Here is an 18,174-nt window from a genome sequence, read left to right as displayed (position 1 = left end):
AATAGAAATGTGGTGGTAGCCTGAGGTGATATCTATAAAGAGGCGCTCTTTAGTCAATCAATAAGTCTTGCATATTGCAAATGCCCTAAATGTAAAACTCAATAAACTCAGAGAGGTAACGTTTAAATCTTAATTTGTAACTGGTTGCTCAATCAATGGCCTATCTATACGCCAGTGGCGACCACACAGGAAGAAACTGGGGAAGGTCAAAAGAAAAACAAAGGACAGCACATACATATAAAGTACACATGAAAAATAAAACATTAATGATCAAACATATAATAGCACACACTATGACTCACTGCGCACATTTTACCTTGGACCCATTACGGTCACCACACACATCGTGACCGAGTTGGCACGTTCAATTAAAAAGAGATGTAAACACTTATCCTGAGCTGCAAGGAACAATAGTAAAAGGAGACGAGTGAAAAGGGCATCCATTAATGAACTTGTGACATTGATTTGAGACTTTGATTTCCTATCAAACTGTCTGCCTGGCAATAAACAACACACTCCTGCACAACACACAAAAGCGAACACGTGTAAACCTAAATCACAGCAACACATATGAGTGGGAATATATTTTCCTTTAATTAGCATAGAGAGCTCAAGGCTTGAAATAACTATGTTTTGAAGAGCAATTTTTCTAAATCTTGATTTAATTTGAGGTGCAAATTTGCAATTTTGAGGAGCAGTTTTTGGCAGGTTATACCCAGGGACCTGAAACAAGGGATTTATTAAATAAAAATATGACAATATAATGGGGGAGCTGTAGGGCTGCACCCATTCAATATTTTAGCATTCGAATCTCCTACTGAAAAGTCTATCAAATAAACAAATATTCAAAGAAAATATACTTTTGCTTGATTAAAGAGCAATTATGAATACAATCAAGAAAATAACCCATTTCACTTAGTAACAAAATATCAGTTCTTTTTTATATAATCTACAGTTTCTATTCAATTAACATTGTGAATAGAAGCTAGGGCTGCTCGATTATGAAATAAATATTAATCACGATTATTTTTGTGAAATCATGATTATTCAAACGGTCATTTATTTTTGGTATGAAACAAGAAAATGTTTAAACGTAAAAAATATAAAGACAAACAAATGTAAGTAAGTTCCTTATGGACCAAACAACATTGATAAAATTTGTTATTATTAAAAAATAAGGTTTAAGATGTCCTTGGGTAAACAAATAAGTTAGATATAAAAGAATATTAATAATCATTTTTTATGATTATGTTAATTGAGTGGTCGTGGAGTGTAATAATCATAATTGTAATTGAATTTCGATTAATTGCACAGCCCTATTAGCGGCAAAATATTTTCTTGTCTAAAAACATTTTCCATGGGACAATTTTACACATAAATACATTATAAATTTCAGTTCAAACTTTTTCTTGTATCAAAAAGCGTCAATTAACAATTAAAAAAAACATTACCAGACAGAATCTCACTGATTTGCAGGATGTTCATTTGACCTGTTTTGGGTCCTATGCGTCTTCACACCGGGCGTCTTCACCAGAGAGCAAAGTTCAAGTTATAACGATTACACGCCACAATGCTCGCCTTGGGTTTCAATCTGAAATACTTCCACACTCTTGCCATATTCTCACACCAAAAACCGCTTCCGCCACAGACTTCCTGCACGTATGTGACGTGAGGACTTTTGCTCTTCAATGTGTCTATGTGAGGAGCAAAATGGGAAATTTGATTCACAAACTGTGTTGAGATTTGCGAGCACACTTAAATCGAGCCTTGAGAGCTAGATAAAAACTTTCTTAAAACACTAAACAGGAGGCCTTTAGAAAATGGAGCTTGACTTGAGACCATGCAATAAGACTCTAAAACAATTGCTGATGAGTAGTAAAGGACAAAGGGTATTTTTCACTCGTGCCTTTCCAAAATGTGTTTGGATTTTATGAGCGTACGTTAAGTACGTGAAGCCTTGGGGAAAATACAAGGTTTTCAGACTGCTGTTACTTTTCCCAAACATTTTTTTGAGCCTGATCTCATTTTCGCGCAAAGGACAAGTCAACCACTAGTTTATGTTTGAATTGGACTTCGTTTTTGCAAAGTAGCACATACAGCGCAGTCTCTTACATGCCACTGATTTACCCATTGCTTCTTTGTGGGCACAGGCATATCATATTGACATCGAAAATAGAACACAAACGTGCATGTTTTCTACTAATTACAGCGCATCCCAAAATCTCATTAATTTCTCCATGAGAAAAAGTTCTTCTTTCAACAGTAATGCCTCTTTGTGCAAAACTTTGCGCACATATTAGATATGTTTTTGCTGCTGCGTTTGTCTGGAGGTAAATTAACCTGTCAGTGCGTTTGTGTTTGCCACTAGATTAGCATGAGGGGGCTATCGTGTCAACACCCGCCTCGACTCGCAGGGTGTGATGCAAGAGCAGGCAATGAATGCTCCGGCCTGCCCTCCCGCCATCAGGGTTGTGAGTGTGAGATTTTATGCCTGTGTGTGTGTGGGGAGGGTGGGGGTGGGGGGGGGGGGGGTTGCGGGGGGTCTGGGGAGGCAGTCAGAGACAGAGATGTCTGTCTGAAAGGCTGTGACATCAAAGTCTTTTGAAGCCTCACCGCTTTCCCCTCCGCCATGTCGCCCTTCATCAGAGAGCCCCGTTTCATTAACTCCTTCCCTCTCTTCTGGCTTCTGGTACCTCTTGTTCTTCACCACCTCCTTTGTAATTGTACCTGACACAAGCCAAGAAGGTTGTGTGGCAAATTCATGTGTAAGACAACTTCACTTTGAAAGATGGAGCCATTGTCCGTTTATTTATTCATAGCAAGTACCTAAATGATATAAAAGTCTGTTTATTTATTCATAAAGTGCGTAAATGATATAAAAGCTTCATAATAGCAGCTGGAATGCCACCGTTTCCATTCTTGTCCCACTCCCATCGCCCCGCCTAAAACAGTCTCACATATATTCTGTCTTCACCCTCAGCGGCGCACAACAGAGTGACTGACGACTACCTGGCATGGCAGTGTATAGTGAATTATCTAAACACCATTTGCATATTGCAATTATTTCCTGGGGTTAATTAGCTGCAGTGGAGCGCACCGCCCTGCGAGACCAGCCTCCTGTCACCAACTCGCTTCTGCACACAGACACACACACGCACACCCATAAATAAGTTAAAATGGTGTGTGTGCGTGTGTGTGTGTGCCAGGGCTGTCAGAAAAGTGTCCCAACTGCACACCTGTTGCCAGCATCCTTCAGCCATGACTGTCAAGGGAGAGTGAGGAAGTGTGCTGTTTGTGTGTTTACAGAGTGCAGAGTAATCCATACTATCCCCTCGGATGATATAAAATGCAATTCTCCTCCCTAGATAGTCTCCACAACAGGCACTCTGCTGAACTAATATGGACGGAGATGACATAAAAAAACGAGATAAAGAAAAACTCCATACACATTTTCAAAGTTATAAAGTGCAGTTATAAACTCACCGACCACAGCGCAAGGTACAACTGCACAGCCTAAGATCCAAGCATTACATTCCGCCTACACAGTCAACCTGAAGTCCTGCAATTGTTTGACAAGAATTATTTCCAATTGTTGTACCATAAGCTGTTTGACAAAACAATGAAGCTCCAATAATATTTACTAAATTCAAGAAATAGCTTTGTGGTTCTTGTTGAGGTTTCCAGTACTGTTAAAAATCCGCAAAACGATTCAGATAAAATTGTCTACAAACACAAAATCGGTTGCATGTGGACAGATGGCCATCAATCCAATGTATCAATGTAAACAATGTGTTGATCATTACATGATGACAAAAATCATCAGTGGACCTACATAGCAACCTATGGAGGCATTTGATTGTCTAATATGCAAATTTCAGTTTGTGATTAAAAGATCAGACAGCTATAAATGCTCCATCGTACATCTTCCCACATTATGTGTACTTTTTTATCAAATGAACTCTTTCCAGCTCTTAGCCAATAACAACCTGTTATTGGCAAGGTCTAATACAGATGTGCTCACACGCTCACTGTTTCTCGAAAGGTAGTCTGGTCCGGTACATGCCCCGTGTTTACTCACTGTAATGAGAAGCAGGGACAAAAGAGACGGAAGAGAGAGACGAAGGTACTACCGCCGGCATAACAGCCTCCAACGCCAACACAAACCCGGTGTCTAACCAACACAGGAAACGATGAGTCCAACAACTACACACAACACGCTCTGACAAACAAACACTTCAGACCTCCGTGCTACTCTTTCCACCTCCTCCTCTTCCATCATCAAAATCAAACTGGACTAAAGGACATCTGACGAGGAACAGATCTTGTGAAGCCAAAGTCTTGTGGACAAGAAATGCAGAGGATCAGAGTTGGTCAAATTTGTTGCACTCAGAAAGTTTACAGTGGAAGCCAGCAGTGTGAGGAAACTAATTTGTCTAAGCAAATAGCATGGATATAATGTGAAAAATAAAGTATGTAAAAAGTAAATTGTATTGTTTTGGCGAACTGGCCAATGCTACTTTAAGTCTTGCAGTAGAGTTATAATATTTAATTCAACTGAAAATGCTAAACACAATACTGCATACTGAATACTTTCTGTACCCACTGTATATTTTTTTGATTACTGTAATGCACTTCATTTTGAAGTCAGCCAATCCTCCATCAAGCATCTCCAGTTGGTCCAAAATGCTGCTGCTCGCCTCTTGACTGGTACTCGTACGAGGGAGCACATAACTCCTACACTGGCTCCCTGTACATTTTAGAGTTCTTTTTAAGACTGTTATTTGTTTTCAAATCTTTAAAAGGCGTTGCCGGTCCCTCTCTATGGAATGACCTCCCGCTAAACGTTAGGCAAGCCCGCTCGCTTTCCATGTTTAAAACTTGTTTTAAACTCATTTTTATTCTTTGACTTTTGACTCAGCATGAGACTTGGTTTTGGTTTTACTGTTTTTGTGCTCTTTATTGTCTTCGTTATTAATTTGTTTTGTTGGGTTGACAAATATGCAAATGGTATGAAGCTTGTAGCGACCGCAGTAATCACATTTCCAACTTCACACGTCGTGGTGAAAAACGGACGTTTGATTAGGGTTTATTGAGCCAAACTGTACCTTGCCAAAAATGTGTCACCAGTGAAATCAATATTCAATCCATTAAAATCCTATTTTTGTGCAATTAATTACAACATTATCTGTTGAGATTCAACAGAGATGTAAGCATCAGAATAATAATTGATCCTGAAGAAACTTGTCACTTCTGACCCTGCATACATTAAGCTAATAAAGTACAAATAAGTTGAACATCAGACTTTATGGTCATTAGTAAAGATATCGATTTTTCGTTTTTCGAGTTTTAATTTTGATAACAGTTTCTGACAGACTTAATACGTAACGTGGGAACATAATGGGAAGATCACAGAATTGAATGTAACATAGCCGTAGGCTGCGCGCAAGCAAACAATGAAATTGGCCGCCCAAGTTTCTGTGTGGTGCCTCAATTAGGCCACCAACGGAGAAACTCTACCAGACACACTGGGCCTTAAATGTTTTTAATATGTCCTGATCAGCAGAAGAAACGAGTACATGATTGCTTTTGTGTAGCTTGGTGATTAAACATTAAATTAGTAAAGTAGATAATTGTGTATTCGCTAAGACCAAAGAGGTTATCGGTTGCCTTCGTTTGTAAGAGTGTGTGTGTCCATGTGATTGGTCATGATTGCGCACTGACATAATGCCAAAAAGGAAATAATTGACACCTGTGTTTATAAGCATTCTCAAAACCGTTTGGCACCGTTTTCCTTTTTTCTAGTCTCAGTTTTGTTCTTGTTTACTTCCTAAACTCGGAGATACATTGCGAGAGGATGGCTAGAAGCTGTCTGGGAGCCGATGGCTCCGCAAGAAAGGAAAAAAGGAAGGTATGAAGCAAATTAGCAGCGGAGATGTGAAAATGATGGCGGCATTGCGGGTAATTAACAGGTATAGTAGCTGTGGCGAATTGGGAATATAATGATGTGTGTGTGTGTGTGTGGGGGGGGGATAATGCGGCAGACTAATAAGAAAGGGGGAAACTGTGTGTGTGTGTGTATAGGTGTGCTGTTATTCTATACTTGACACTGTATACAGAGGATGTTATATGCAGTATAAGAGAAGGAAGAGTAAGTGAAAGGGGTGAGGAGGTGAAGGAAGGGTAAAAACTATAGCGTACATGTCAAGCCACGAGCAGATTAGTGTGCACAGACTATACAATAAAACAACATGACCTTGACGGGGTCATTCTGCTCTGACAATATTTGCCAGGACATTGTTTCAAATCAATAACTCATTAACAAAGTACAAAGGAAGTTGCTGTGGGTTTGTGAGATTCTTTATTAGAAAAGAAGGGCTGTGGGCCAGAAAGGTCATCGCCGTGACATCTCGGCGAGCCTCGCGCCGCCGCTCGGGTTGTCAGGTGGAATTACCGCGAGCCATTAATTGACATCAGGCAAAGGAGAGAGGGCAGGCAGACATGGCGGTGTTTGTTCCAGGATGACCCTGAGGTGTGCAGTGTATGTGCTCGTTTTATTTATTTTTTTCTTTTTCTTTTCCAGGTCTGCCTGTATCCAAAACGGCAGAGTGTGTCGAGACAGAGAGACCACAGTGGGTGGGGGGCAGCCAGGGAGGGCAGGATGGATGTGTTTGATGGTTGACCTAACTAGAAGATTGGGAGCAGGCAAGTGAGACCAGCTTCACTGTTTCTGCCTTGAGCAAACACATGCACACTCACACACACACACACACACACACACACACACACACACACACAGGTACTAACACAAATGCTTAAGCCTCATTTCCACCAAGCAGTGTAATATGTCTTAGCTCAGTAAAGTACCCATTTTTCACATTCCCATATTAAAGTGGGTCGGGACTTAGCTATGGGAAAAAGCTGGTCCCAAGGTGAGGCCAGTTCAGAAATCCTGATCTGGAGGACCCTTGCATGGCACCCCAATTCTTGGAGGAGGTGACGCAAGATGCACTGTGGTCCTTTGGGGGGGGGGGGGTGACAAGAATTGTGTCCTCCGTGTCACAATGGTAATTGTATTGGTGCAATACAAGGTGTGTCACAAAGGTTCCAGGACAGGTGTTACCAAAGATACAGTTGCAGCTCAAACTAAGAGTTTTCCACTTAATGTTAAACACCTGAAGTATGATGTGGATAGAGAAAGTATTCATACGCCTTAAATGAACAATTTTTCGTTTACTTTTATATACATAGAGCAATGCTCTGTGTCAGGTCGTCAAGCAATGAGCAGAGTGAGCGATGAACCGGACTTACTTCGGAGAGTCATCGCCGGTGACGAGTCATGTATCTTTGAGTACAACCTGGAGACCAAACGCTAGAGCCTCCAGTGGAAAAGTCGAACGTCACCAAGGTCAAAGAAAAGAAGAGAGTCAAAGTCCAAAGAGGGAATCATACACTGAATTGGGTCTGAACAACTAGCACGTCCACTAAGAGCTCTGCGGTGTTTGCTTCAATCAGAGCATGGGAAGAGGCGAGAGTTGTAGCAGGACAAGTCGCGGCTGCATCACCATTGCAAAATGTGGGCTCACAATGCTCTCAGCATTCAACAGTTAGTCACTCGACGTGACTCCACATGAGGACTTTTGAAGACGTGGAGGATGTCACGATGGCCGCGATATGATAGGTGCCAAGGATACTGAATGAATTTGTAGTTTGAATTTGAAATTCAACTATTTGTGACAATAGTCCTGGAATTTTTGTGACACACCCACCTTATAAGTCAACTGCAGTGCTTGCTTGCTATGTTCACTACTGTGGGTTAAATGCAGAAAGCACATTTGAAAATTACGCATGTCAAAATTTCAAAATACGACAGTGAAATATTCTATTAACCCATAAAGGACTAAAGTGCCTGTCTCAATAGCTCCCCAAAACCTAAGGTCTCCTTTGGAATTACCGTTGAAAACCTGACGTTCTCCCAGAAATTCAACACTTACAAAATTATTAATATCTCAGCCCCTGTAGCAGACAGAAACATAATTCCAAAAGAATTAAAGAGCTTGGATGTGGCTTTCACACAGGCAGAATTTATTATTAGCTACTGTTTCAATCGAAGACGTAAAAATAACGTGTCAGTGCAAGAGAAGCACTATTTTAACTGTAAAAAATTCGAGTGGTGATTACCATCATCTATTCTGTTACAAAGACGTCAATATCGTCATTGTCAACAAATCATATCATATCACGTTCGACTGCTTCCACTGGTCGTGCGCGTCGTCTATATATCACTGCCGTTACTTATCAGAGCTCCCGGCGATCGACGGCGTCCGCCATTAGCCTACCTATGGCTCGAAAAAATTCCACGACATCCTCCGCGATCTCGCAACACCTTCACATGTATATTCTGATGCATTAAATTGGCTAAGAGACGGAGAATTGGATTACAAAAAGACACCGACGTATAAGCTCTCCCGGCTTTAAAGGTAGAATGACGCAACAGCGCTCTAGTGGTAGAAACGCGGTTATGCGCTCCCGTCCTTTATGGGTCAAAGAGGACGTGAACCCAAACATTTGATTCAATAATATGTTCCATGCAAGCCTACTAGTTGAAACAAGGCAATATGATTAATATGAAATATGAGTAAGACTGAAAATGACATCATTGACCCTCAGGGCTCAGGGAACGACCAATCACGGCTCAGCTTCAGAAAAGAGGTCAGCCGTGATTGGTCGTTACCTGAGCCCTGAGCAACTGTGATGCCATTTTCAGTCGTCAGAAGTGACAAAGTGGCCGCCCCCTGAGATGGCTAGATTGTCCTGCTTAACTCGTATTCCACAAACGCAATCTTAATCAGAATGCCTTGTTTCAACTAGTGGGCCTGCACAGAACATATATCCTTGATGAAAATATGTTTGGGTTGACTTCCGCTTTAAAACAGTTTGTCAAACAAAGCTATAAAGGCGTAATCGCAACGTGGTGATTATCTTGGTGGTGTTATGCTCTCCTTGTGTGTTTTAAATTCATTGTTAGGTTAGATTATGTCCCTACTGTATAATGTACATAGTTGATGTAGCTTTGAGCAGAGTGAAACACATGTCGGATTGGGGTTGAATGAGGAAAACTGAACTGAATGAACCGCTTGGTAGGAAAGTGGCTTTAGATGTGGTTTTGTACAACCTAAACGAGCTCCAACAGTGGATAATTAAAGTGCAGTTAAAAAAACAAAAAAAAACACCCCATCACAACACCACTGCCGCCGCAAAGAGTCTGATGCAGACAAACAAAGGTCAAAGCCGCGACTCGATAATCACGGAAAAACACACAGCGGCTACACGGATGGCACACAGCCAATTTGTTCCTCCCAGCGAGCGGATGAGATGCCCTCAAGCCTTGGCCGTTGACCTTTCCTTTGACCGCTTCCAGAGGTTAATCAAGTCCCTACCTGTCCTTGGGTGTGCTGAGCCTTACCTCATGGCATGATCACATGTCAAAGGTCAAACAAATCCTGTCTGTATAATTACTTTGGGGGCAACGGATTCGTGTTTGGTGACGAAAGAGACGAGGATTAAAAATATATATTTATTTTTGAAAAACTGTCCTGTAGCGGGGGGGTGGGGGGGGGGGGGTGTCACATCATGTTGAATACAATTACCAGTGTGTGTGCTCAAGTGTTGATGCCGTCGTGTGAAGGCATTAGGGAATTGTGAGTAGGGAACAAACTGGAGTTCAGAAACTAAACAAGGGACAGGTCTAATCTGTGTCAGGTGTAGACGGGAGTAGTGGGCATTGAGAGGAAATACTTTAAGTAGTATTCTATGTAACTGAAAGAGTATCCCACACACATTAATCATACGAGAAAGGAGGGGCGAAAAAGTTTAGCATAATTGAATTTAACCATGGCTTTTTAAGAGAAAAACTCCACATTTCCCCTGGAATATAGTCAGATTATGCTCAATGTATAATTGAAAAGCAGAAAGATGTCATACGTTTGATGTTCCTCCAGTCTCCATTATCAAGATCTGTCCTTGAAGCGGCACTGACGCTGAATATAGTAGAGGGAAAAAGAACATAGGCCTGCCTCAAACTGCCTTAAAATGTGATCGAAGTGAGTCTGGCATATCTCCTAAGAGATGTGTGATACTATGAAATAAAAATATCACAAATAGCAAGGAAAAAGAAACCTATTCTTTCATTTATAAATATATATATATAAGTGGTGTTTAAAGAAAGATGAAGCCGTTTCTTTGGTCCCCTTTGCTCTTTACCCCCAACCAACCCCCCCACACCCCCCTTCTTCTTTTCCAGGCCCTATTGGCCTAATCCCAGCCAGCCAGCCTTGGGTGAACTCTTTGGAAGCTTCTTAAGCCCATGAATGTGCCTTTTGTTCCTGCCATTCCTCCGCTTGGCTGACAGAAAATAGCTAACTGGATTACTGCTAAAATTCAGAGTAAAGTGAACTCCCAAACTTCTATATGGCATAGTGCTAAGAAAGCGCCCCCCTGCCCCTCTCGCTCCTCATCAGCATCCCACTTTCTATATCCTCCCATCCCTGCTTACTCCGGCAAACATCCCCCCTAAACATGGGCTGCTGGTGTGTGATCTGACGCAGGAGGAGAGAAGAGGGATTAGATAAGGTTGAGGGGTTGCAAACTATGGACCTAAGGCTAAAGAGTAGGAACCTTAAAAGCAGTAAAGAACTTATTAATGGGTGTAAGGAAGCATATTAATCACTCCGTTTTACTAGCAGTGTGAGCGACTCATTAAAGTAAAAAAAAAAAAAAAAATGGGGATGCCATTTTCTGATCATACTTTGACAAATTCCAAGCAAAACAGCCCAAGTGACGCATTTTTTTTACGCTTAAATTTATATTGTAATGGGAAGAGATGTATATGTTTGAGTGAGTGCGCTGATGAATGGCTGTGTGCAGGTGGTCTTGGAGCTCAGCGGGAGTTAAGAGTGTGAGGTGTGGGGAACAAAAAGGTTTGTATGCGTGTGAATGCACGTGCCTCGGGTGGGTTCTGTTCAAAAAGATGAAAACAGGCCGGCTAAAGAGGTTTGATTTGATCCACCACCCACCCTGACGAACAGAGGTAAAAGAGGAGGCTATGCACATACACACACACGCCCACACACACACATATACACACACACGTAGACAAAAGATTGAAGGAGGAGGGAAAAGAAGTACGATTTTTGATGAGCGTGTGTATGTGTGACAGCTTACTCCAGGGCGGACTGAGGCAGAGCAGTGGCGAGCGAAGTGGTGCGGGAGGGGCCGTGCTTCGAGGAGGCAAGGTCAAACAAACTCACATCTTGCTGACTTTTGGGTCAAAGATCAAAATTCAAGGGTCACCAACAACGAGCCAACCTGTTCCGTCATTTATCTTGATCCCGGGCCCTGCAATCCCCGCATTTAAGGACAAGTGTGTTTGGGCAGAAAATGTAAAATACCTGTTGATCTTTTTAATAATTGATCGCTGTGCGAAAAAACCCCCCGCCTCACCTCAAATAGCCATCTCCTTTTGAAGCGAGTGTAAAACTAAACTAAACTAGTCTGCATGTCATTGACAGCCACCGATCGAGTGAGAAGTATTGGTGTGATTCTTGAGTCAGAGCTGAATTGTAAAAGCCCGAAAGTGTGCCTGATTATTAACACACTGGCTTGATACAAGTTAAAAGAAGATATTTTGAAATCTTCTTGGTCTTGGATCTCAATATATACAAGACTATCTTTAGGCCTCTTTGAGACCTCCAGACACCCTCAAGTCATCGGTTCTTGGTGTTTCCAGAACCAGAATCAAACTAAGTGAGGCACCACTGTGCTTCCGTGCTCTTCAATTGTGGAACAAACCTCATGAACACCTCAGATCTGCTCAAACTGTGGGTGAAATTACATCTGGACATAAAATCACTGCTGCGTTTTCATAAAACCAAAATATTTTTTCTCTGTATTCATCGTCCTTTATTGTGTGATTTTCACTTGATAACTTATACTTTGTCATTTTACTGTTTTGTTTTACCTTTCCCATTTATCCAGTTTTCTTTTTTTAATTTCAGCATTGACTTAAAAATGACCTGATGATTTGCTGTCCCTGGTTGATGCTCAAGTTTTTTGGGGGGATTTGATCAATGTGGAACAAACAGAAATGAGTATTGTGCAGAAAAAATAAGACGGAAAGTGATGAAGGCCGTGATACAATACATAACACTGTAGCAGTCGTATTTTTTTCTAATACAAGTAATAGTTCATTTAAATTTAGCATCATGTTTTTGTGGGCAGAATTAAAAAAATATATGATAATACATAGTTATATAGTGATGCATCTTGGTGTCTTAAGTGTCTTGATTTCAAACATGAACGTGACACACTGTAACAAAGATTACCAGTCGCTTAGAAATTAAAGTGGTCCACATATTGTACATTCAAATGCCGGACACTCAAGACGAGTTCAATGAAACACAACTTGGCTTTCACGCAGTTGCTGGCTTCCCAAAAATGATCGGAGCAACAGAGTTCTTGACTGTTACTCAGTAATGTTTGTTTGCCTCTTCCACAAACACTTCCCATTCTATCACTTCAAACTCATGGCGATACTCTGCCAAATTTGCCAGGGTTCCATCAGATCTACAATGCAAAAACCCTCTTTTATACCTGTAGGCTATAGCACGTTCAATTTGCTGGAGTGAAGGAATATGCAATATAGCGCTCGTTATTTGGGATCTTACTAAAAGATGGAAATCACACACACAACACACACACATACAATCTGTTACAGTGAAGTTACGCACGCTATTTGGGATCTTATAACATTTTACAGGCTAAAAGTTGTAGAGGTCCTAAACACCCACCCCAATAATTAAATAAATAAATATAAATATAAATAAATAAAATATTAGTGCTGTCAAACGATTAATATTTTTAAACTAATTAATCTAAAACATTTCCATAACTGATCATGATTAATCGTATTTTACAGCTATGATTTTTCAAGAAGTTTGGAATCGATAAAATCGTGGAAGTAATGTGGAAAAAAAACAAAAGTATATTTTTATTTGAAGTCTGTTCTAATAGCGTTCTTTGATCCCTGAATATGATTATTTTCCTTTGGCTTTGCAAAGTGTGCAAATTATTTGGGATTTCTCCAATGAGCCGTCAAGCAACTATACTATATATATCTTTATATATATATCTTTATATATATATATATATATATATATATATATATATATATATATATATATATATATATATATATATATATATATATATATATATATATATATATATGTACATATATATATATACATATATACATATATATACATGTGTGTGGGTGTGTGTGCGTGTGTGTGTGTGTGTGTGTGTGTGTGTGTATAACGGTATTATACTAACTTGCATCAGACATTACAAACAAGAGCACTTTCCTATCATAGGATTTCATACAAAAAGTCACCATTTTGGGACAGTCAGATTTTTTAAAAATTACTATTAATAATGAATTTAAATATAACTACAATGCTGAAATGAAGGCTGAGTTTGTGGAGAGTGACACTTTTCATTATTTTTTTACTTATAGTATGGATTCCAACATCATTCTCATTTGATCTGCAAAAATGCACACATCATACCACAGCGCTATTGATTAGTTATTGAAGTACTTTTCACATATATGCAACCCCTCACGAAAGCGCATCGCTAACGTCTAAATCCAACTGTGACCTTGTTACTAAATTATAGCCATAAAAAAACAAAACAAAAAAAACAAGGTTGTCTGGGCCTTTATGAGCCAGCAAATAATAATTTTGCCTGTGCTAAAACAAAAGCGGTCTCGAACAATATTGCTTTATTTCACCCCAGTCTGGCCTCAATTATTCCGCACAATGGAAATACATTCATTAAAAGGGTAACTTCCTTTGTCTGACCACAGTGTGCTCCACGCACGTCTATGCACATCTGTTAATATGTGTGTTTGCACGCAGTCGGTGTCACATGATAAGAATTTCGCGGTGCCTTTGCAGTGTGTGTGTTGGAGAGATAATAATCCCAGCGGTCAACAAAGACTGACCAGGCCCGCCGTCATCATGAAGAGGAAGAGAGCGAGAGGGAAAGAGGGAGAAAAAAAGAGGGCGAGAGGGAGGTAGCCATGTGGTTAACACTTGCTCACTGAGAGGCGACTGGAGCCCCGCCAACCTCTTCACACACAGGCTGACCACACAAGAGCCTCTCTTTCTCCTGCTTCTCATCCTCCCTTCCTCCCGAGTTACTTCACATTTCCTCCCTTGCCTTCTCCGATGGACACCTCCCACTTCCCCACTGTCCTTTGTCCCTTCCAGAGTTCCTCCCGCCAATTTTCCCACCTTCTTCCGCGACCCCAAACCATCAGCTATCATCTCTGTGCGTGATGCACATCTATCCCTGTCTTCCAGCCACCATGTCACTCCAAACACCCCCCCCCCCCCCCCACCTCCTGCTCAAATGGAAAAAAAAAAAAAAATGACATACCCGTATGGGGATCCGCTCTGTCTCCACCTCCTTCTGTGGATTGCGGTACTTCTCGTAAAATTCTCTCCTCTTCTTGCCCTCCTTGTCATCTTTTCGCTCCTTCTTTTCGGCGGGCTCGTCCGACGGTTCGGTCGGAGAGGGCAGAGTGGAGGACTTGGACGATTTCTCCACCTCCAGGTAGTTCTCATTTGGGTTGAGTACGATCACGCTATAGCCCTCCTAAAACAGAGTGGAGATGATATACATTATTTTTATTTTCCCCCAGTTACATTTTTCTGTCTCAGTTAATCAATGACAAATTATGATGTGGAGTACATACAGATAACTGATCTGCATTTTCTCAGAAAATTCAAACTGTAACGTACTTTGAAATGGAGAGGAATAGAAAATGAAATCTTAAATAATGACATGGCTATATTTAAAGTACCATGTCAAGAGTGAAAAGCATGCAATGCATGGATTAAAAATGTAAAATGAAAAAGAGTTATTTCAGCAGAGTGTAAACAAACACACTTTATATTCATATTAACAGTGTTTCTCTATTGTGTTTTCAGTTTTATCTTATTCCACTGGTGAATGTAAAGTTTTTATGTCAGAAAAATGCCATGCTAATCTCAACGTCAAGACAACAACATATTTCTCTCAGACATGAATATCCAAATATCTTGCTAACCGTAAATAAACTTCCAATCACAGAAAGCAACAGCATAGCTGCGGGTAAAAAGTCTGACAAGTAACTGCACCATTGGAATTCCACAACAGTCAGTGGACAGCACTTAGTGACTCCAAAGGCCACGTGCCACTTAATATCAAACTCAATCGATCCCAGCAACACTCAGCAGCCCGAGAGTTTTTGCACACGCATTGATGTGTGACTTTTTCGTGAAAATGTCTCCAAAATAAACTATATATGAAAACGCGGAAATGGGAAATTAAATTAGTGGAGAAAGAACGGTCGTTTTTTTTTTTTTTTTCTGTGTGACTTCTTCAACTTTGCTAACATTTTTAATTAACTGTGTTTATTGTCCCGAGCACTCTGAGATTACAGCAGGAAATAGATCTTGTTTCACTTTGGAGGTTCACACACAACTGCTATTGTGAATACACATACAACCCCCACCAGACTCCACTGGACAGACACATACACGCACCCACACACACACACACATACACAAAAGCACAATAGTTTACACACTAATAGCACATTCCGAGGAGTATGTGAGACACCAAAATACCTTTGGGGGATGTGAGAGGGAATTAAGAGAGGTGGCATCGCTCAGCTTCCTCGCTGCCTTCTCAAGGCATCACACACATCTCCTCGTCCTTAATAAGTGTTAACGCAATGTGCGTGTCCTCCCTGTGTGTCCCTTCTGTGCCCAGCGCCATCAAACCTGCCACACACCCTTTCCCTTAGCACCTGCCGTCTGTTGACAACAGCACAATGACACATTCCCACTTATATCATGATTATGAAATACGTAAGACTGATTCTCACTCTTTTTCAAATGTATCTTTTACTGGACCTATTTCTACATTTTCAATAAGACATGATCATATTCATAGTACAGCTTTTACAGTAGAATTTTGATAGCGTTTGAGATTTTAGGAAAGATCGGGGAAATACTGGCCTCAATATGATAAAATGTGTTCTACTTGGAAATAAGTAGCATGGTTTAATGAGTGATTTTTATGCAGGTATATATTTTTGCCGATATTTTCATTTGAGTCAAGTGAGGCTGCGGTGATCTCTAAGAGGGGATTCAATTTTGGGCAGGTGACATTACCGAGACATTTTTACACAGACAGCGTCGAAGACACCCGAGCACACATGCCGACAGATGGATGACCAGATGAAAATGGGACCCGGCTTGAGCAAGGGAAGGAGAGACACAGACATACAGTTGAACTGGATCCACACCAGCTCTGTGGCACTGCCCACTGGTGGCAGCATGATAACATAGCCGAAGGGATCAGTTCATAAGGTAACCAACCACAAGACCAAATATATGGACAACAGAATAACAAACCAATAAAATATGACAATTTTGTATGTTTTTGCACGGACATAAACAAATTATTTACTTTGGGGTTTTAAATAAAAAGGGCTTTGTTTTATTAAAACATATAAGAGGAAGTGATGAAGAAAAAAAAACGTGAGTGGAGTGTGTTGCAGATGTGGGGTTTAGTGCATTTGCACTCACACAGACAAAGTGACACTAACAGGCAGCCCAGTTTTTAGGGACTGCCGTGCTTGAATGTTGCACAAGTTGTTGTAAAATTCTTCTGACAGCTTAAGTGCATCATGGCACAGGCACATATACACTGTGACTTTATTACCATTAAATACCATCATCCGATTGATAGAATATAAAAACATCATTAGAGGGCTTTAATTGATCAGGATTTTGGAGCCGATCACTGATCAGCGAGTTGAAATAAAACAATCACCGTTCGGATCAGAAGATGGAATAATCTATCTAGCATATTTAAACGACGTATTTATTATTTATTTACCGTCCAGTCGAGTGCCACTATTTGCGGGGGATTGTAACCGGCTCAGCCCAGGAATAGCCAAAATGTGCATATAACTGAAATGCTTTGGGAAAAAATAACAACGATGGAAACCCTAAGAGCTCTACCCAAAACGCAGATAAACATTCAATTCATTGAAAATGGAGGGCGGGATCTGACACACCTGCTAAAAATATACACATTTATATTTTTTAATATTGGGGGAAAAAAATTGTAAAAATAAATAAATAAAAATCCAACTGTATATGACGAGAAACTTTAGATTATTAACAATGGCAGCACAAAACATCGCCCGAGTGAGCGACATTGTTTTTAACGTCTTATTTTGCGGATCCGATCGAAGCCGCCATTGATCCATCGACCAATTGTGACATTACAACCTATCACCGATCATCACCTGTCAATCCAGCCCATCAGATCTGAGTAAAGTCTAATCATCAGATGTACAATAAGAAGTCATCTGGTTCGGAAATGAGGGCAAAGTCGTATAAACAAGAGGACCGCAAGTGTCAGTGTTGAGAGAGGGACAGACATCAAACACCATCACACCTCTCTGTCCTGTATTTCACTAATCCTGGTTTTCCCAGGCCAAAAGTTAATAGTCCGACCACACAGCTCCACGTGTTCGCCGGCTAACCCTGAGTGGCCTACAAGCAGGGTGAGCCTTCAGTTCCCTAACCTTCGCCCGTCACTCATCAATAACCCTTCCCGCCCTTCAGCATTCTGACGCTAACCTCAAGTGGGCCGAAAGAGCTTGTAGCTTCCGCCTAATGCCAACACTCGGTCCCGGCCTATAGCCTTTGCTTTGGATGGACTAACACACCTAAGTGAGCTAATACTCACCCTTTCAGTTGTGCAATCACCCAGAAGGACATCGCTGTAAAGGCAGCCAGTGTCGGCAGCCATTATTCAATGAGACTGAAATGTTTACGTTGATGTCAGGTCTGCTAGCTGCTTAGCAACTTGCTTAGTCAGTTCTTATCCGACATGCAAAAGTGAGTCTACGCCTTAAAATATATGATCATTGCATTTTAACTTGCATGTAACTGGCAATAAAAACATAAAAAACAAGGCGCACTTTCCGCACAATCGCTCCCACAAGGCAATCCTTATTTGGTGACAGTTAAATCCTCTGAAACTGTT

At 40.8% G+C, this 18,174-nt stretch overlaps 1 protein-coding gene across 3 annotated transcripts in view; it reads right to left on the bottom strand.

Annotated features, from left to right (window-relative positions):
* The window catches only part of arb2a (ARB2 cotranscriptional regulator A), a 155,280-nt gene that overhangs the window by 84,484 nt on the left and 52,622 nt on the right, over window positions 1–18,174 (bottom strand). For all 3 annotated transcript variants that reach the window (XM_086031411.1, XM_086031413.1, XM_086031412.1), the window contains exon 7: window positions 14,500–14,718. In XM_086031411.1, the coding sequence (XP_085887537.1) occupies window positions 14,500–14,718 (219 nt within the window). The remainder of the gene's footprint in view (window positions 1–14,499; window positions 14,719–18,174) is intronic.

Source organism: Filicampus tigris, chromosome 5 (assembly GCF_054856515.1).
Source record: "Filicampus tigris isolate MCC_2025a chromosome 5, RoL_Ftig_1.0, whole genome shotgun sequence".
Taxonomy (NCBI): Eukaryota; Metazoa; Chordata; class Actinopteri; order Syngnathiformes; family Syngnathidae; genus Filicampus; species Filicampus tigris.
The sequence above is the reverse complement of the archived record's forward strand: the minus strand, read 5'-3'. Positions and strand labels throughout refer to the sequence as shown.